This window comes from Mustela nigripes, chromosome 3 (genome assembly GCF_022355385.1).
Source record: "Mustela nigripes isolate SB6536 chromosome 3, MUSNIG.SB6536, whole genome shotgun sequence".
Classification (NCBI taxonomy): Eukaryota; Metazoa; Chordata; class Mammalia; order Carnivora; family Mustelidae; genus Mustela; species Mustela nigripes.
In genome coordinates, this window is record NC_081559.1 from 7780073 (window position 1) to 7801330 (window position 21258).

The window sequence follows — 21258 nt, forward strand, 5'->3', positions numbered from 1 at the left end:
TGCTCAGCAGGGAGCCTGCTTCCCTTCCTCTCTGCCTACTTGTGATCTTTCTCTCTCTCTGTCAAATAAATAAATAAAATCTTTAAAAAAAAAAAAAAGATCTTATTTGAGAAGAAAGAGAGTGAGTGAGGAAGCACAACAGAGTGGGGGCAGAGGGAGTGGGGGGGGGCAAAGGTAGCGGGAGATGCAGGCTCCCCAGTGAGCAGGGAGCCGGAATTGGGGCTCCATCCCATGCCCCCCAGGATCATGACCTGAACTGAAGGCAGATGCTAAATCAACTGAACCACCCAGGAGCCCCTAAAAATCAGAGTTTAAACTGAATATGAATATAAGGAGTTTTTAAAATCTTTAGTTATTACTCATTTTAATTCATGGAAAGAACAGTTGTTTGAAAGGTCTAATGTCTTTAAATCAGTAATGTTCTTTAGAAATTTAATTAAAAGTTCTTAACTTTGTTGTGGATGGTGACAATTTTCTCCTCTACTAGAGGGAAACCAAGATTATGACATAGACTTCCTTTAGTCACAAGTAAGGATTGAGGTAGGAAGTGTGGTTCTTATTTTCTGTATTTATTGCAGCTGGTTCTTTTCTAATCCTCTGAAGAGCAAAATTTATTTGATAGAGAGAGAGAGAGCGCGAGCACAAGCAGGGGGAGCAGCAGAGGGAGAGGAAGAAGCAGCCTCCTCATTGAGCAAGGAGCTTGAATGGGGGACTCTATCCCAGGACCCTGGGGTCATGTCCTGAGCCAAAGGCAGATGCTTAACAGACTGAGCCACCCAGGTGCCTTAGGCCATTGGCTTTATTATATCATGACTCAAAAAGGTAGATTGGTCATGCTTAATATTTTAGATATGTGAAATAAAACTGAACCAGTGTGAATCAGTAAAACAAATGAAAAGTAAACCATGTACAAATAATTTAGTAGTCTCTCTTTCCCCTCAAGCTTTTGCATATCATCTATACTGTTTTCATAGTTCTGGTGAGTTTCATAGTTCAGGTGAGCCTCTTTATGAATCAAATGGGGTGGATAGGAAAAAAAAAAAAAAAGAGTAACCCTTCTAGAAAGTTCTATGATGCTGCATGCCTGGGTGGCTTAGTTGCTTTAGTGTTCTTCCACTCTTGATTTTGGCTCAGGTCATGGTCTCAGGTTCAGGAGCAGGCTCACGGCTGTGTAAGGAGCCTGCTTGGGATTCTCTCTCCCCGCTACCTTTCTCTTTCACACATACGCGCTCTCTCTCTCTCTCGTTCTCTTTCTTAAGTAAAATGTTTTTTAAAAGTTCTATGTTTCTAATATATTAGAAGTTCCTTACTGATACAGTCCTTATATAGGAAATAGGCAAAAATAAACCGTACATTACAGTGATACTTTTGCAGCACTCCATTGTTTAACTCAGCAGGTGGTTTTGAGTAAGCCTTCAAGTCATTTGCTGAGATTCCTTTTCCCAGTAGGAAAAGTAATATACTAGTTTGCAGCTCATTTACTACTCTTCATCTTGCCCTAATCAGAGTGCATCTCCTTGGTCATGGATGAATGTTTGGGTAAATGTAAAGAAGGGGGAGGAGACACGGTCTGTTTTCAGGTGGGTCTACCCTACGGTCTTATGCAAGGATGATATTTAAAGTATGTAACAGTTGGTAAAGCAAGGGCACCAACCAATTAGAATGAAAGTCTTTGATAACAAGCGGGTCCTGTAGGTTCCCTGCCCGCCCCCTCCCCCCTTAGCCAGGAGTGAACCCAGTGGTTCCTGAAATGTGGGAGGTCTGGAGAATCCTGAGAGAAAGGGCTGGTGCAGGGGTAGGGGCTTGAGGAATTGACTTAAAACTGCAGCTGTTGACCAGCTTGTCTGGAAGGATTTGAATATGTGATGAATCAGTTCAGCTGCACTTGCGTGAACCAGCTGACCATTAAATAGCCCTTATAAAATGAAAAAGCATTGTGGGTACCCTAAGATACAGGGATGCAAGTACTGTATCTTACTGGTATTTAGCAGAAGGATACTACATATATGGTAAAGGCACTGATTGATGATAATGTGGTCAGTAAGATAATTATGAGCTTTAATATATAGGGGTCATTTGGACGCTTTTAATGCTTTGTACCTAGATGCACCATATTAATTTTATGAAATCTAAGGACTTTAGTTTTGCTTTTATGAGATCCAAGCACTTTAGAATAAATTTAGACCAATTCCCTTAATAGGTCCATAAATCTGAGGACCATGGTCATGGTCTCCCACAGTTAGTGATTATGGTGGGGCCTCAAGTGAGGACCAGAGTTGATCTCTCCCCTGCACGTTAGGAGTTCTGTCTGCCTAATGACAGATGTGGAAACTCGCAGTAGGTCAATGGAATGACTTTCCCAGACAAGAAGGAAGGGGTATGGGAAGCTTAGTACCTTGACAGACCACATTTACTAAGCACCCCACAGATGTTCTTTGTAGCACTACAAAACAAGGAATCGTGATTCCCAAAGAAGATACGCTGAACAGCAAGGGTATGTAGCCACACTAACCGGGTTTGGATTTCAGTTCTCCTTTGTGTTGGTTTTGGGATCGTAAGCAAATTACTTAACTTCCTGTGCCTCAGTTTCCTGGGGATGGGACAGTAATATCTGTTTCGCCGTGTTATTAGTATGTATGTAAAGCACTTAGGGAGTAGCTGTCACACAGGAAGGCTTGCTATTACTATTGATCATGGTGTAGTGCGCTCTGCTAGACATCAGTAAGGCACCCCCAGAACTCACGGTGTTGGATTCCGGCTGGATGTACAAACAGGCACGCCAGGCCGAACACGGAGAAGCCTCGCCGGGAAGATAAAGAACTGCGGGAAGCAGAGTATTGCGGCAAAGGGAGGGTGTCCGGAGCCACCTTTTAAGAAAGTACGGGTTATGAATTGCTTAAGAAAGGGGGAGGAGACCATTCAGACGGCAGGGATGGTGTGAGCAAAGGAATGGGAGCAGGAATGAGCACGAGGTAGGCAGGAGCCCACGCACTCGCTGGGCTGGACCACGAGTTTTTGCCGTTGGGTGTTAGGAAATCATCGGTGAATTGGGTAGTCGGAGGCGGTGGAGGCCCTTGGCAAGTCGCCAGCGTCTCAGGACTGATCATAAACGAGCGACCGCTCTCGGAACTCAACTTTTCCTTTCGGACCGGGGAGGCCCACGGGAGCGCGCTTGGGGATGAACTGTGGGGTGGGCAGAGAGCTCTGCCGGAGACCTTGGACTGAGCCCTAAATGCGAGTTCCTTTTTGCCCGAAGAGACCGAGACGATATTTTAATAAAGGGATGGGGCTAAGTTGTGTAGATGGTCAACGTCTGCACAGATAAGCATCTCGGTTTCTGCAGCGTTCGCGCCCCGGCCCCCGTCCCGCCTCCGCCTCCCCGGGCTGCCGCAACCGACATGCAAAACCCCGAGCCGGGGCGAGCGGCGAAGGGCGCTCCACGCATGCGTCAGAAGCCGCCCAACTCCCCCGCAGCGTCCTTTCTTGGAACAAAACTACCGCGGAGCCACGGAGTTCCGCAGTTTACGTAGACTCGAATTTCCCCGGCTCGGTCCGTCCGTGTGCAATCCGAGAGCGGCGCACTTCCCCTCCGCAAGTTGCGTTACCCGGAGTGAATGGCTGGGTGGTGCGTGTACGCCCAGAGCGTAGCACCCATAGGCGGACGGGGTGCGGCTGCGCAGGGACCTGAGTGGGCCTTCTACGCCGGCAGCGTAGCGCGGTGCCTGACGCGCGGGCCTCCGCGACGCACTTAGCGCAGCCGGCTTTGGTGAATACACGATTTGGTGCAGCCGGGGTTTGGTACCGAGCGGAGAGGAGATGCACACGGCACTCGAGTGTGAGGTAACTATAAAACCCCGATTTGTTTACATTCCCTCCCCCAGAACCGGCCCCGTGCGCCGCGGAGCCTGCGAGTCCCGGGACGGCGGGGGGGTAGACCGGGAGGCGAGAACCGGGGAGTCCGGGCCGGGTCCCTCGGGGATCCGGGCGCTGCAGTCCGCGGCGGCGGCGGCGGCGGCGAGCCGGAGCGGAGCGCGCGGTGGGCTGCGCGTGGGGCGCCGCGGCCGCTCGTGTGCGCCCTGGGCCGCCGCGGCTGGGCGGCGGGGCGGCCGGCCTTCCGCGTGCGGGGCCCCGCGCTCCGCCCGGCCTCCTGTCGAGGCTGCGGACCCGCGCGGGCCGCGGGGGAGTGACCGCTGGGCGGGCGGCGGCGGTTGGGGGGCTGCGCGCGGGCGGCCTGGGGGCCGGGGTGGCGTCGGCGGAGGAGGCGGGGACCCTGCGGCCGGAGGGTGGGGGCATCCGCGGCCAGGCCTCGGCGGGGCTTGGCGGCGGCGGCGGCGACGAGCGCCCCGACTTCGCCCGCCGGTGCTTCACGCCGGTCTCTGGCGGGGTCGGGCGAGGGGCCCCCGGGATGGCGCCTCGGAGCCGCTGGTCGGCAGCGGGAGGCTAACGGACGGGGGCGCCGGTGCTCCCGTCGCGGGCGGCCCGGAGGCCTCGTGGACGCTCCGCCGCCCGAAGAGCCGAGGCGGGACGCGGGGGAGCCCCCGCTTGGGCGGGCTGGGGTCCCCCCGCGGAGGGCGGAGGGTGGGGCTGCGGGCCGAGGGGGTGCGGGAGGCCGGGTGGGCCCGGACGGGGGCGCGACGGCCCGGCCTTTGTTCCCGGGGGCCGCGGGGGTCCCGGCTGGGGAGGGAGCGGGGGAGCCGCCGCGGCCCTCCGCGCCCCCGGGTCGGCCCAGCTCGCCTCCCCCGCGGGGTCCTCGAGTGCCCCCGCGACAGGGGGCTGTGAGCGCGCGGGCGCCGAGAGCATCTCCCGAGGCTCGTGTGAGGCGGTGCACGTGGGAGCCGCCGGTCGGGCCGTCCTGGGGGCGGGCGGGGAGCGGGAGCGGCGTCCGGCGAGGGTCGCTCGCGGGGGTCCCCGTTCGCGTAGGGAGAGGAACATGAAAGCGCATGGTTTATTCCACAGTAGGTTATCCTGGTTTTGCTTTTGCTTTTTTTCCATGGGTGCACTGCTCGGTGCTCCCGATTTCTTCTGAAAGTCGTTCCCGACGGGGAGAGCGGGCATGTGACCCGTTACGTAATTAGGAACAAGTTCTGCTCTGGAAAGGATGGAAATCGAGAATAGTTCATTGTAATCGGCGGAAAACCTGAAGTCAAGACTTCTGTACACTTTTTTTTAAGGACTTCCTGTTCTGCACATTTGAGTGCCTGTATGAGTCCAATCACTTGTTCAACCAGACAGCCCGGACCCTGAACTCGCTGAATTGTCGGGGGGTGGGGTGGGGTGGGGTATCCGTGACCAGTGGTAACGAAGAAAATCATGTGCTGGAGGGATTCTTTTGGTTTGTTTGTTTGAAACCTGGGTGATACTGATTTTTAAATGTGGAGTATATGTAGGATTGCAACTAACCAATTACACTGAAATAATCCGAATACTAAATAAGATGAAGGAATCCATGCTTTATTAGAGCATTAAATATCAAGAGTAGTTTCAGGTCCAGTGCCGAATTTCAAACTAATGAGGACCGAATGATCTTCAAAGGATGTGATTTGTAGGATTTCTTCTGATGAAAGTAGCTGGTACTTCATATTCCTGTGGTGTGGTCTACATTCATAACTGAAAAAATAATTCCCAGAGATGAAGATGAGAATGTATTTTTTTAATCTAAATTCCCCAGTCTAAATTTTATACACAGACTCGTGGTGAAGAATCCCTGTGGAAGAATGACTAATGATGCTGCTTTAAAAGAAGTGGTCAGGGAAGACCCTCGTTACCAGTTGATACCATACTACCTTGTGGGATAAGCTGTGTTTTCCCGTTGCCAGTTAATATTCTGCAACTTAAAGGCCAACAGACCCCCCTTTTTTTAAGCAGGCGACGTTTGAAGTACTTTTAGGAGGCCTCGAGTATGGTATGCAAGTACTACTCTAGGGGTGGGTTTTCATTTTAGTTTTTTACTACTTTATGGAGAACGTAGGATACAGGTATTACAGCAAGGGAATTTAGATTTACTTCATAATTAAAGAGAATTTACTTTGTTACTCAGTAATCTCCAACCTCTCTATCCTCAAGTTATTGCCCAGTACTGGAAAGAATTTAGGACTTTCGAGTGAGACTTAGCACACCGTTTTATTAACTAGTTCGGTGAGCAGGTTTATCTTAATCTTTTATCTGTGAACTTGTGCTAAAAAACCTATGCCATGGGTTTACTGTGATCTTTATAAATGACATAATGAAACAAAGGGCTGCAGAAAAACTTAGTTTTACCTTCTTTTTGACATAGAGGTGTTTCAATTTTTCCTCAGTGGTTGGAAGACAACCTTCTGTCTTGAACTCCGATAACTTGATTGAGGTTAAATGGTTTCTACTGGGCCTTTGCCAGAGATCGTTATCCTTTTGTTATTGTTCTGTTACTTAAATATAATTATAGAATTCTCTTCTGCTTTGCGTATTTTCTAACTTAAAATTCCCTAGTACATCAGGTTTTCCCTGTCCTAAACCCTTGAGGTGTGACATACTCCACAACTTCCGGTCACACAGTGCTCATGGTGTTATTCTATGAATGGGCAAAGCTTGCTTGTGAACCTTTTAGATCAAGTTTAAAATGTTAATTGACTGTAACCAAAAAGGAAAAATTTAGCATTAACCCAAGGGAATACTTGGGATAAAAATACCAGTTCTTGGGGGTGCCTGGGTGGCTCAGTGGGTTAAAGCCTCTGCCTTTCAGCTCAGGTCATGATCCCAGGGTCCTGGGATTGGGCTCCCTGTTCGCGGGGAGCCTGCTTCTCCCTCTCCCACTCCCCCTGCTTGTGCTCCCTCTCTCGCTGTCTCTCTGTCAAATAAATAAATAAATCTTAAAAAAAAAAAAAAACAAAACAGTCCTTGTCTCTAAAGTGCTTACTTCAATGGACATGTCATGGGTTTTGCTTTTATCAAAAGGACATTATTGGGGTGCCTGAGTGGCTTGTCTGTTGTGTCTGACTCTGGTTTTGTCTCAGATCTTGGGTGATGAGAGAGAGCCCCACATAGGGCCCTAAGCTTAACACAGATTCTGCTTGACATTCTCCGTTTCCCCTCCCCTCGTGTTCCCTCTAAATCAGTCAATCTTAAACATTACTAATGCACTGATACTCAGGATGCAAGAAAAATTACATAGTAGAAAAGGGAAAGAAGTGTAGCCAATCAAAACAAAGCTATTTTTTTTCCTTTACAACATTTTTATAACCCTATAAACTTGTGTTTCATTATAATGCAATTTTCATTAAAAATACACTCACCATGATTTAAAGTTTACAGGTTAGAATGCCCCGGCTGTCCCAACAGCTCGATGCTGCCCCCTAGTGATAGCTTCTCCTTCACCTTCCTCTTTTCCTAAAACAAGATCTATTTAAATTAGAATTCGATTCCTTAGTGCTAGAGGATATCTAGACTGCTTTGGGGTTAGTGTCACTAATACGATGGACGTAGTCATTTTGAATTGGTTGATTTTGATTGCTTTTAGCCCCTAGTTTTTCAGGTATGGAGTGAGTTTTGGGTGGAGGTAGGATAGTAAAATGCCAGGTTTCCTTGCAAGAGTACATGTGGGATTTTCCAAAACAGGAAAGGTGTGTGTGAAAGGTGTGTTTTTGAGGTTAATTTTGTATATGAATAACAGCAATTTTAGTCACTTAGTCTAAGCTTATGGTATTATAGCGATGCAGAGATTTGCTTTCTGTCTTAGTCGCATTTAGCTTTGTATCGCCTCGACTATACTGAAAATAAAATTTGAGAATGTTAAAATTACATGATTTTTTAAAATTCAAATTTATTTCGATCTGTGACGTCGAAGGATGTCTGAAGAATACAGAGTCTTCAAGGACTGCAATAACCACAAGATTTCCTGTAGTCATATAAATAAGGTTTCAAATTAGACCAGTTACCAATATGCTGAACTACTTTTTTCTTTTTTGTTAATTTCTGTTTCTAATTCTGTGAGTTGGTCATACAATGACTGTTAAGTTTTTTTTCCAAAATAAGCAAGTGTATTTTCAATAAAATAAGCTACAATCAGAATATTAAAAAATGTTTCTAGTAGGTATGAAGGTGATTTTACTACTGAAATTGTGAAGTTTAAATAACAGCATTATTGAAGTTATTTCCAACTGTTTTAAGAGACTACACAGTGTTCAGACATGTTAAAACAACACAGTAATTGATCTATGACATGACATATAATAGTGTCAAATTTTATTTTTCTGTTATCAGAATGTAAGGATTTTGATTGCTAGATACAGGGATTGGATATTTAATAGATTTTTAATACTTCATATTAAAAGATATTATAAGAATGGGGCAGTGGTTGGTGGCAGTGGTTACAGGTTGAAAGTATAAGGATAAAATCTAAAACCTTTTTCAAGTAGTATTTAAGTTGTTTTAAGTAAGAGTGGTGGATGATTTTATAATTACCTAATTTTGTAATTACATTTTATAATTACTCATTATATGGTAGATACTTTACTGCTGAAATTGAGGGAGACATGAGGTAACATTTGCTCTTGAAGTAACATTTCTAACAGCCATGTTTACACTTCATATGTACCCTACTTTTGGGGACCATCCATTCCATTCAGAAAAGAGGTTTTTGGGGATTAGAAAAGTGAATCAGAATGTTGTAGTAAGTATCTTTTTCTTACTAATATAGTAAGATTATGTCATAGGGTCAGAAATAAGAATTACTATGAAGTATGAAAGTTATTTTTAATCCTGTAATGATTATCTAGAGACGTGTCAGTCATTGATCACTTCAGTTTTTCGACTTACTTTCATCTAATTAGGAAATCTAAATGTTCTTCAGTCGTAGTAACCAAATGACTAAGGTGTGCATTCCTGCTCTGTTATTTTAATGCCTTAAAAAAAGAGAAACCATTTCCATGCCCTCATATCTGTAAGCTTTTTTCTGAACTTACTTTATGTATTTTGTGAGTTTTGAGTTTGAAAATAGTGGTTTCCCTTAAAGTTGTCTGCTGAATTTATAAAAAAATATTTTTTTATAAAAGAATTTTATAAAAAAAATGTGTAGAGTACTAAGGGTCAGCAAGCTATGTATGGCCCATCCACCAAATCAGCCTGCTTTTTGTAAATTAAATATTGGAAAACAGCTTCCTCATCCACTTACATATCATATATGGCTGCTTTTGTGACATATGGCAGAACTGTATAGTTGACTTAGAGTCTGCAGTGCCCGCAAAACCTAGAATAATAAGTGGCTTTTTAAGTCTGCCGGTCCCTGGATCCAGTTCTTAATGTTTTATGGTTATTTCATGTGTTGGCTGTTATTTAAAATAGTTAACATTTCCTAGAATCTATAGGAGTTAAAAACCAGTAGAAAAATACTCAAATAGAAAATTTGTGGGTAATAGTATGAGTTCTCAGGAGTTTTTGTTTTTGTTTTTGTTTTTAACCTAAATAGTATGGATGCTTTTTGTTTCTACCCCTTTCCTTTTTCCCTCCATAGGAGGGATGGTATCTTTTTTATGCTTGGAGATGGAATATGAAGCCCTTGGCCTTCGACCTTCGGTTTCCACCTAATTCTGTCAATTGTTCTACTTTCGTAGCGTCTCTCCCAGTTCATTGAGAAGGTGATAGTGTCTCCCTTGTACCTCCTTCAGAGCAGAAAATGCTTCATACTTACTTCTATGCCTTCTCCCTGTTCCTGGTCCCTTCCTTTTTCTTCTCTCCTCACGCCTCTCATAAAGTAACTGAAGATTGCATGTTTACAGGCCCGTGAACAAATGTTTTGGTCTAATACTTCTCAGTACTCTGCTGAAGATGAATTATTACTCTATGTTGATTATATGAGAAGAAATATACTTTGTGTTTTGTTATAGGGGAACATAACCTCTAGATGAAGGAGGCTGTGGAACTGATTTTATATGCCTTATTAAGACACATAGAATAATATGATTAGTTATCACGTAAGAAAACATCAGTAAAACAATATATTAGAAAAACATAACTGTAATGTTTATTATAATTCTAAATTATACAAATTTATAGTTGTACAGTTTATAATGCACAAGTATATATATGTATAATGTATAATTATACATTGTATAATTTACATGCAATTGTATGTAAATTATATAATTAATAATTGTATAAATTTATACAGTTATAAAATTGCATTCTGCAATAAAATATAGAAAAGTTAGGTATTATATATATTCTATATAATATATATTATAAAGCAATGAGATCATGCTTTCCATTCCAGTGGAACTTTTTTAGTGTAGAACTTAACTGACTTCATAATTTGTTAATGTTTGGAACACATTAAAAACAAAACTTTTTAAGATTTTGTTTTAAATTGGAATACTCTAGTTTTTTCAAGTAGGGTGAATAAATTTGATGTACAAAGCCAGTGTAAATAGGAAGTTCATTTTCAAGAAAATATTGTACTGATTAAAAAAATAAGGAAATCACATATATTGAAATCACTGAAAGAGATTTTAGGGAAAAAGTACTCTTTAAATTCACTGTAAATATTAGGTAATACATAATTTACAGTTTGCAGCTTTTCCTATGAAGATTTTTGCCTAAATTACAAGTACCTAAAAATTTATTGAAGATAAAATATAAACTTTTTTAGTTAAACGGATAAGGATGTATTATTTGTTTAAAAATAAGTGAATTTAGGGGTCATGTTAATTTTAATAAGGTTTTTTGTTATTTTAACCCACTGAGCCACCCAGGTGCCCCTGTTCTTTGTTATTTTTGGAAGAAAATAATGTCAGGAGGAAAAAACTTCTTAAATTTAGAAACCATAGAAGAAATTGCAAAAGGAGAACCTGGGTGGTTCAGCTATTAAGCGTCTGCTTTTGGCTCAGGTCATGATCCCAGAGTCCTGGGGATTGAGCCTGCCTCCCATCAGGCTCCCTGCTCTTCGGGAAGCTGCTTCCTCCTCTCACACTCCCCTTGCTTGTGTTCCCTCAACTCGCTCTGTCTCCCTCTGTCAAATAAATATCTTTTAAAAAATTGCAAAAAAAAATTCATAGGTTTCATTGCATGCATATGAAAACCTGTACTACATACATGAAAGGGAAGATACTTCTGTAACCAAAAGAAAAAGAAAGCACAGAACTGAAGATGTTTTCTGCAGAAAATATGACCAAGTCATGTTATGCAAAAGCTCATCTATGTTAGTAAGAATATTGAGACACCAGGAATAATGATGAAGTAAATAAAGAAAGGGCAAAAGCTTCTACTTCAAAATAAATAGTACAAAGTACTAGCGAGAATGCTATGATCATACTGCTGGTGGCAGTATAACCAAGCTTAATTTCCCTAGAAACCAATTTGGAAGTATGTAACAAGACCTGAAAAGTGCTAACGTGTTTTGCAGTCTTCCCTGCATCTTGAAATTTTCCAAGCAAGTAACCAAAAATAATAGCACAAATTGAAATTAAAGTGATTGCATATTGTGATTAAAACTCTACTAATGCTTGTGAAAATCTTGAAACTGTAAGTAATTCATTTTCTTTCACGTGTGACAAAATGTGATTTTAACAAAAGCTTAAGATTTATAATCACTGGCACTTATTTTTTTTTCCTTTTCCCCTACTGAGTAATTGGAGCATGATTTGTTTAAGCCTATTTTTAGTTTTTTGTGTGTGTGTTTTTTTTAGTCATTGTTGTACATGAAAATAAATAGTTCGGTGAAGTTTTTAGGGAAAAGGAAAAAAAAATCAGTCCTTGCGGTCTTCTTTCATGTTCTGCGTAGAGAGACCGGGAGCTCCTTTTGTTTCATTAGTCGATTATTCGTTATTCACTGCCGTGTCTCCCGTGTGTTCATTAATGCTTGCTGATTTTCAGTTTAAGTCATTATCTGTTCAATGACAGATGAAGATTTATGACTCTTCTTTCAGGACCTTCTTCCGTTATCTGTACCCCTGCTTTTTTCAGTACAGTTACCCTGTAATTTTGGTTTAGGACAGTAGTGTTATATTTTTATGACTATAAATGTTATATAGCTATTATAATAAACTTACTTTTTCTTTCCTGTAGAACTTTGTTTTATCTGGCATTAATACTTAATTTCTTTTCCATGTGCTTATCATGGAATCTGTCTCATGTCTGTATCTGAATGGAGCTCTGTAAGAAAGGGAATGTGCCCTAAGAAGACTATGTTTACAGAAGAATTCGTAGTTTTCTTACATGTTGGACATTGTTAAACTTGATAATAAAGATGATTGATAATTGATAATGAAATTGCTGTTTGCTAAGTCGAAGCTTCGACTTAGGAATTAGATTTTTGTAAGATTTTGTTAAATGACAAGAGCTGAATCTTCACTTTGTTCAACAACTAAGAACTAAAATAACTATAAATAACTATGGAGACACTTACAATGGATCACACAGAAAGCTTCCATGGTAAAGAGGATATAGCTTGTGTTGTCACCATCATCAAAAAAATATTATAAATGCTGTAAAAATGTTAAAAATGTTTTATAAAGATTGCCCTGGACATTCTGTGATTTTTTTTTTTTTTTTTTTTCCGTGTACTCATGGAAGGGATCATTTTAACTGGCAGCTATGAAAAGTGACCCAAAGGGAAAAGCCACGGTGAGTGGACTGATGAAAATTTGAGAGTGGCAGTAACTATTCTTAGAATAAAGGCAACTGCCCATAGCAGTGAGTCAGTTAGGCACGTGTCCTAAGTCAGGTCCTAAAGTGAACACTCTGAAGTCCTCTTTGCATGTTTCATAGGTTTGTAAGCCTTCGGACTGAAAGAGGTTGAAGTCTAGGGTAACCTAAAGTTATAAACATTTTAGTAGTTTCAAAAGGCTGTCGCAGTATTTTGTGACGGATAAAAGCCATTTCATCACTAATGACAGATCAGATGTTCTTGTATTCATAAGTAACAGAACAGACACGGGACTATCATAGGGGCGTTAAGCAGTGTGATTCCAGGCTCCCTGTAACAAGAACTTGAAGAGCAGACTTGACGTGGTGGTTTTGACACACAAGGAGAAAAATGTAGGTTTGTACATGAAAGTTTAACATACAGTAAAGATGGGTTTGATATGTTGATACTTGATTTGGTTCCTTGAATCTAGGCTCAGCTGTTTTTATTCTCTCGAACGTTCAAGTTAGTGAAACAGGAGCTTCCCTGGATTACATACACCCAAGTTCCCTTACAGCGCGCATCCAACTTCTTATGTGGATGAATCTCAGTGGAAATATTAAGAGACTGAACAGTGGTGGTTTTTTTTTGGGAAGAGCTACGCTGGTGTTCGTAGATGAGGTCTCTGGTCAAGTGGGAGAATGAAGAAGCAGAACTTGAAGCTGTACCAGGATGTAGCTAGCTGTTCCTGCTGAGAACTCATTACTAAAAATAATTTTATGCCTTGAAAAGTTTTTTTTTATGCTTGAAAAGTTTCGTAATATCCGTGAAACTGGTATGTTGTGATGATTCTTTCCTACTTCTCAAATACTGGTGCACTGGGTGTTTTGTAATCTAGAATTGGCCTTGGACACATGCTAAATGTGCTCTTGAATCTTCTCAATAGCACTTTTTCGAAGGAATCAAAACAGAGCCCCCTCCCCTCCACCCCCCAGATAGATACACTTTTTGGAAGTTAAGTGAAAGATACTTAGTGCCACATTTAATACCTTAGGGTAATATGCTTGTTTTACAGAACAGCTTTATATACAGTAGTTCTGTTGGTGGAGAAAGGTGAGCGCTCTTCCCCCTGGTTTGCGGATTGGAAACCCTGACAATGCTGGGATGAATTAGAGACAAAGGTTTCTGATCCCAAGGATCAGAAAATTATCCTTGTACACTTTGACTGTGTACAAAGTACTATATTCACCACGTGTGTCAGAAATGAGATTTAAAATAGATCCTGGTTATATTACCATTAGTAACTTGCACTCAAATAGCATTTAGTATTGTTAAGTTAAACAGAAAAATGTTGAAAGTTTTTACCACTTAAAAAAAAAAAATACTTGTTATTTTACTTGGTTGTCTTAATTTACTGTGAAATAGTATTAATAATTTACTGTGAAAGGTATTAATAATCCCCTCTTTACAAGTGGTAATAAGACCTAAAGAGGTTAAGTGATTTGCCCAGCGACTCGTAGCGAGTGAGTGGCAGAGCCAGATCTCTGAGGTCTTTGACTTCTCGAGTGGTGTTTCTTCAGTGTGCGAGCAGTCTCTCGTTGTGTGTAGTGCTTGCTGTTGAATAACAGGGAAACCAAATTGGTATCTGGCTACCGGTATGGGTGTAAAGTCATTAATGAAGTCATTTAGTGGTATAAATGTCAGTGATTCAGGATGTATGTAAAACTAATTTCTACTATTATTTAAAGAAGTCCTATAATGAAATCTTTTTAAAAATGAAATCCTTTATGAAATTGGGATACTGTGTACATTTATTAAATGGATTTTTCACGTAAAGTTTATTTAAAGTATGATATATCTATATAATCCAGGTTGGGTGTTTTCATTATTTTTTTCTTTTGATTTTGCTGTCATTCAGTGACCTTCAAAATAACCATTCCTGGAGCATTGAAATGCTTTGAAATGCTTAGTTTAAAACCTTGCTAAGCAATTTATAGTATGTTTCCTATGATTATTTGTGTGTGTGTGTGTGTGTGTGTGTGTGTGTTTGTGTATGTATGAGAGAGTGAAGTGAGATATAAACTTCCTTTAAAAAACACCCTCTTGGGGCTTCTGGGTAGTTCAGTCTGTTAAGTGGTGGCCTTCAGCTCAGGTCACGCTGGGATTGAGCCCTGGGTGGGGTTCCTTGCCTAGCAGGGAGCCTGCTTCTCTCTCTGCCTGTAGTTCCCCCTGCTTGTGCGTGCTCTTTCTCTCTCTCTCTCTCTCTCTCTCTCTAATTAATTAATTAAAAAAAATACTCTCGAGTAAATATTTTTTTTAAGTCAAATGTTAAATAGATTATACACAGGATATATACTACAGGCCTCTACAGTAATAGCAACCTATTGTTGGAAATAGAATTATTTAGCGTGTATTAGTTATTTTATGTCAAGCAATGATTTTGTTAACTGATCTGTTGCTAATCTTACTGACTTTTAAATATTAACCGTAAGTAATCGGAGACAGTATGTTTTCTCTTTAAAAATTTTGGTAGTATACTTTAGATGACTTATTAGTAATTACCTCACAGTGTTATGGTTTTATCATATATAAATATGCTGGTGTCATAGAGAGAGTCCTAGATATTCAAGTTAGAGGTTTGCCACACACTTGAAATATCACATTAATCATATCATATACATCCGCTGGGTCTTAGATTTCTGTTTTTATAGGAGTATTTAGCTAGTATACTTAAATATCTTTTTATCTTAAGCCTTCTGTTAACTGTATTATGTCTATATGAAATGAAGATAATTATCTTTAGACAAAATATAGAAAAATTTGTATTGTTAGCAATTAGTGTATATTTCAGTTTGTTCTTGATATAGGTGTCTTAATTTTATTTAAAAATTCAAAAATTGGAATTTCATACTTTATGCAGAGAAAATTACCATAGAAAGCCTATAATTAAAGATGTTTACAAGCCTTTTAAAAGACCTTGGTATGGAGATTATCAACCCTAATTGCTTCTATTTGTAATAGAAATGTACACAGATATGTTTAGTCATATAGTTTGTTAAGCAAGATCCTTTGGTTACCAATAATACCTTTTTTCTTCCTGGTTAAGAAGTGGTTTTCTATTACAGTATTTTTAAGTGCATAAGAAAACTAATGAAATTAGGTCTGTAGTTACAGGAGTATCAGTTTCTCAGTTTTGAAAATGTACTGTATTATATAAGCCGTTATTAAGAAAATTGGGCAAAGAGTGCATAGAAACTGAACTGTATTTACAACTTGTATTTTAAATTATTTTTTACATTTAAAGAATTTTTATTTTTTACAGAGAGAGAGTGTGTGTGAGTGGCAGTGAGTGTGGGGAAGGGCAGGGGAGAGGCGAGAGGGGTCCCAGACAGGCGCTACACTTCCAATCTGGGCCTGCCTTGGGGCTCGAGCTCACGACCTGGAGATTGTGACTTCAGCTAGAACCAAGAGTTGGACACCAACTGATTGAACCACCAGGTGCCCATATCTGAAGTTATTTAAAACAAAAAGTTAAAAAATAAGTTTGGTTTTGGAGATGGGCAAATACAGGTTTGTTAATAGAAGCTATGTATTGCTGATTTTACTAACTGAAAGTTGAAATATATATATATATATATATATATATGAGATAGTTGAAAAAAATATATATATATATTTTAAGATTTTACTTTTTGAGTAATCTCTGCACCCAGCATGGGGCTTGAACTCAAAACCCCGAGATCAGAAATTGCATGCTCCACCAACTGAGCAAGCCAGGCTCCCCCAAAATAAATATTCTTTTTTTTAGGATTTATTTGACACAGAGAGCGCATGAAAAAGGGGAGCGGCCGGTAGAGGGAGAAGCAGGCTCTCTGCTGAGCAAGGAGGCGGACGCAGGGCTTGATCCCAGGACCCTGGACTCAAGACCCCTGCTGAAGGCAGACCTCTGACTGACTGAGCCACCGAGCTGTCCCTGAAATACACTTGTGTGGCTCAGTCTGTTAATGGTCTGACTATTGAATCCAGGTCAGATGATCTCAGGGTCACGTGACCCGCATTTGTCTCCGAGCTCAGCATGCAGGCTTCTTGAGATTCTCTCTTTCCTCCCTCTGCCTCTCCCCTTACTCAGGCCCTCTAAATTGATCGGTCAGTCAATAAATAGAATCCTTGAAAAAGATTGTTTTGTCTGAAATAAAACACACCTCCAGGAAAGTATCCAAATGTTAAGTATAAAGCTTGTCAAATTTTCATGAAGTGAACATACCCCTGTAACAGCACCGAAGAAATAACACACTGACAGCTGCCCAGATGCCCCTGCTTCCTCCCCACCACCTCCCGTGGCAATTTATAACCACTGTCCTCACTGAATAGTTTGCTTGTTCTTTCTTTCCTTTTTTTTTCTTTTTTTTAAGATTTTACTTATTGGATAAGAGAGAGACAGCAAGAGAGGGAACACAAGCAGGGGAGCGGGAGAGGGAGAAGCAGGCTTCCTGCAGAGCAGGGAGCCTGCTGTGGGGCTCGATCCAGGTACCCCGGGATCATGACCTGAGCCAAAGGCAGTGGCTTAACCAGCCGAGCCACCCAGGCGCCCCATCTTGGACTATTTTTCAGAGAGAAATAAACTTGATTGTTTCTTAAGCCGCTGTCCTTGGGGGAGGGGTTCGTTGCAGTAAGCGCTTAGTCTGCGCGGACCAATGCATACTTCATCCCAGTGATTCTGAAGCAAGCATTTATGTAGCGTTCTGAGCTGAAGTGCAAAGTTATGAATGATTTACTGAGAAAAAACACTTACCTCAGGTTTAAATTTACACCTATGATGTCACTCATGTATTTGCATTCCTGTGATACTCTCTTGAATGTAGATAAGTGGAGAAATCAAGATACTGGGAATTGTGGCAATAAGCAGATTGAGTACCGTACACTTAAAACAGGACACATGACGATCTGAGTCTCCTTCAGACCCCCCCACAGTTGTGTTTCATGTGAAAATGGTAACCCCGCGGGTGAGGAGACCAGCAGGCACAGCCGCACACCTTGTTTTGTTCGTTGGCCTTTCGATGTCCCGGACTCTCCTCCGAGGAGGCAGATTGGAGGCCCGCTCTCTGCACCTCCCCTCCGGTTCGCATCTTGAATAAACTCTCTTCTTGCTGAGCAGCCGATGTCTCCGGGCCTGGGTCTACCGTGTGTCGGGCTTTACAAACCTGGGCTCAGTTACAGATTCGGTGACCGGCCAGGAGCTCCTTGCCTGTGGTTTGCTGACCCCCAGCCAGTCATGGGGGTCTGGTGCTGCCTGGGATCTCTGTCCTAGCGGCTCTGTCCCTGGAGCCCCAGCTCGACAGAGTACCATGAACTTCTGGTGCTTAACTCTTGTGACAAGGAAACCATTTTTGGCTTGGATGGCCGGGTCTTGGTCAGTGCTCTATGTGCCACGCCCAGCCTGTGAGCTGTTTCTTCCTTTTCGTTTGGTCTGGCTTCTCAGATCTCTTTCTCCCATTGGATTACCTCCACATAGGGGTTCTTGCTCTCTTAGCTTTCTTCTCTTAAGGAAAGGCTGATTAGAAGCCTTTTGGTTCAGTTGGTGAAGACGACTTTCAGGGAGGAACCAGTGTTCACAGAGGTACCATGGACTTCACTGGGTTGGTTTGTTGCTGCAGTTTTTGGTATCTTTGGACAAAACTGGCCATGTTCTAAATGGAAAATGACAAGATGATTCCCACATGCAGGCCTTTGGGCTGTATTCTCCAAAATTGGGCAATGTTTAGTTACGAACCCATGAAAAGGGAGAAAAAAAATCACCTCTTTTTGTAACACTGCTTGGCCACAATATTTATTAGACTTCAGAGAAAAATGATAAAATAATAAATAATAAAATAATAAAATGATAAAAATGATCTCCACACCTTAATAGAGATCAAATTCACAACCCTGAGATGAAGAGTAGCGTGCCCTCCCAGCTGAGCCAACCAGGCACCCCTGGGTTTTATGAAAGGGAGATACTGGGCCTTCAGTGAGGATTTTTGTTTGTATATTATTTGTGTATTTGTGTGTCCATGTATGTTGTAAATGTGAGATACATTTTCTATCCCTCCAGAGGCTATTGCTAAAATTAGTTTTTTTTTCTAAAATTAATTTGTAGAAGAACTCTAGTTAGTTGGTTCTTAGGCAAACACAAGAATTAGATTTTCTAAAATCCAAAAATAGAAACTAACCAAGTGTTCTTCAGGTCCATGTGATCTGGGAAAATATTCAGTACTGAAGATAATTTGAGGTTGTTGGTTTAATTAAAATAGGCATGTCTTTAGAGTTGTCAGCATTAGATGTAGAATTTTTTGTTCTGCCTATGTTTACCAGAAGTGAGGTAGGCTCATGTTACTTTTGTTGCAAAATTTGTTGGAAAGGGGGAAAAAAAATAAAGCCTCAGAAAGAATTCTAATAAATAAGACTAGTGGAGACAATTCTGTATGCAGGGAAAATGAGACTCATTATTTAAAAAGGAAAATTCTGGGAGAATATCTGAATGTAAAAAGGGGAGTTGTAGAAGGTTTAGGAGAAGGGAATCTTTGGAAAGGAATTTTATTCACAGTTGGGATTAAGATTGTGGAGATTAGTCTGTAAAAATGTTGGTTGGGGAGTAGTCAGCACCCGGAGAAGAGAAGGGAATGCGGAGAGCCAGATGAGACAGAAGGCGAGTAGTGACGCTGTGTCAACAGAAGCCTCGGCTGATACCTAAGTTTCAAAAGTTGGGTTGCCCTTAGAACCATCCTGAGCTGTGGCAAAAGGACTGCACTTTTATACCCTCATAATGAACGGTCAGTGGATGTGACCACCTGGGAAGAGCGCGCACTCTGGGCGAGGCCGCTGTCTTCAGTCTGTGCAAACCCCACGAGCCTCTGAGAGGAGAGAACTGTGGGTGACGGCGTTCCCTGCGGTCGAGAGCTTTCCTTCCTGCGGGAGGCTCTGATGGGGACATCACCGTATCCACGGCAAGAACTCCCAGTCTATACAGTGCCTTGGTGTCCTTGTCTTACTAGGTTTAGATACATATACACACACACACACGCACACACTCTTACTAAGTACATACCAACATGGGAGGTGATGGGAAAAAGGAGGGACTGCATTTCTTTTTTAAATTAGAAAACATTTTTTGAAAATATATGTTGGAATGAATGAGTTTCATCAGAAGTACCCCAGTGTAAGATTGGAATTTGGGGGGGCTCCTGGGTGGCTTAGTCGGTTAAGCATCTGCCTTGTGCTCATTCTGTCTCTGTCAAATAAATAAAAATCTTTTAAAAAAAATTGGAATTTGGTTTTTCTCTTTGTAAAAAGAAGTTTCTTAGATTATTTGTCTAAATTTTAAAACCAAAGGTTGTTGTCTTTGATCTGCCTAGAAAAACCCTTTCATTTGCCTTTAGAATCTCTTATTGCTAAGTAGATAATCAAATACTAAGTTTTGTAATGATGTGTAATGCTATTTAAGCATGTTCTTTAAAACCTTCTGATATTTCTGACAGACTTCAACTTCTGACAGACAAATTCAACTTCTAAGTGAAGTTTTTTGACTAATGAGGCTAATTTGATAGATCAAATTACATGGGGAGCATTGTCAGATAAGTGATAATAAACCTTCTTAGGTTATATTGTATAGGTGAATGCAATTGCTTTTCCAGAAATTATGTAAAATTCTTAAGGTTTTACCAAATCCTCATACGATGTTATCACTTAATAATTCTAAGTATTGAAGTGTGTGTCACGGAATCACAGAATTTCCTTGTCAGTTGCATTGTAACCACAAATACCTGATACCTTTAGATTCATAAAACTAAACCAAGAATTTTTAGCACTGGGGCACCTGGGTGGCTCAGTCATTGAGCCTCTGCCTTTGGCTCAGGTCATGATCCCAGGGTCCTTGGATCGAGCCCTGCATCTGGGTCTCCGCTCAGCAGGAAGCCTGCCTTTCTCTCTCCCACTACCACTGCTTGTGTTCCCTCTCCACTTGTCTGTTTTTCTGTCTTTTGTCTGTATCTCTCTCTCTGTCAAATAAATAAATAAATAAAAATTTAAAAAGGGATTTCCAGAACTAATGGGAAAACGGCACTATTTTTTGTGGAAACGAGGGTGATTTTAGATTTTAGATTTTATGTTTCACTGGTACATACTGGTGAATGTTAGATTCCAGTTCTGGTGAACTGTCTTTTTTTTTTTTTTTTTTTTTTTTAAATTTTTTTTTTTTTTGGGGGGGGGGGGGGGTAGGGGGTGGGGGGGGGGCAGAGGGAGAGGGAGAAGCAGATTCCCCACTGAGGAGGGATCCTGACACTGAGGCTCAATCCCAGGACCCTGAGATCATGACCTGAGCTAAGGCAGATGCTTAATGGACTGAGCCACACAGGCGGCCCTTCTTTAAGGGTTAGTTGTTTTCCTGTAAAACTGGTTTGTATTCTGAATTCTGGTTTTCTCAAATATCTGGCCAAGACTCTCCAAACTAAGGTTTCTGATTTTCTCCTTTTCTCTTGACTTGGAATCATTGAGAATTAAAACTTCTTTTTTCCCTGAAGTTCTGCAAAGTGGAGCTAGATATCTTGAGATAAACTTTGGAGAAAATTGCCACAATGGCCCGTGTTTAGATAGTCTTCATGCCTGTTGCGGTACGGGCCACTCAGAGATGA

At 41.6% G+C, this 21258-nt stretch overlaps 2 protein-coding genes across 3 annotated transcripts in view; one reads left to right on the forward strand and one right to left on the reverse strand.

Annotated features, from left to right (window-relative positions):
* Positions 1 to 21258, forward strand: part of SLC39A10 (solute carrier family 39 member 10) — a 136426-nt gene that overhangs the window by 66637 nt on the left and 48531 nt on the right. The window contains exon 1 of one of the 2 annotated variants that reach the window (XM_059393092.1): positions 3547 to 3840. The exons of the other annotated variant lie outside the window; for it this stretch is intronic. The gene's annotated coding sequence lies outside the window, so the exon portion shown is untranslated. Of the gene's footprint in view, positions 1 to 3546; positions 3841 to 21258 lie in introns of those variants that run through there. 2 annotated transcript variants of the gene reach the window in all.
* LOC132012816 (proline-rich protein 2-like) lies at positions 4232 to 5054 on the reverse strand (the record flags this gene model as incomplete). The annotated part of the gene is made up of 1 exon (XM_059392629.1): positions 4232 to 5054. A coding segment is annotated over one exon (690 nt), but the record flags the coding sequence as incomplete, so codon positions are not given.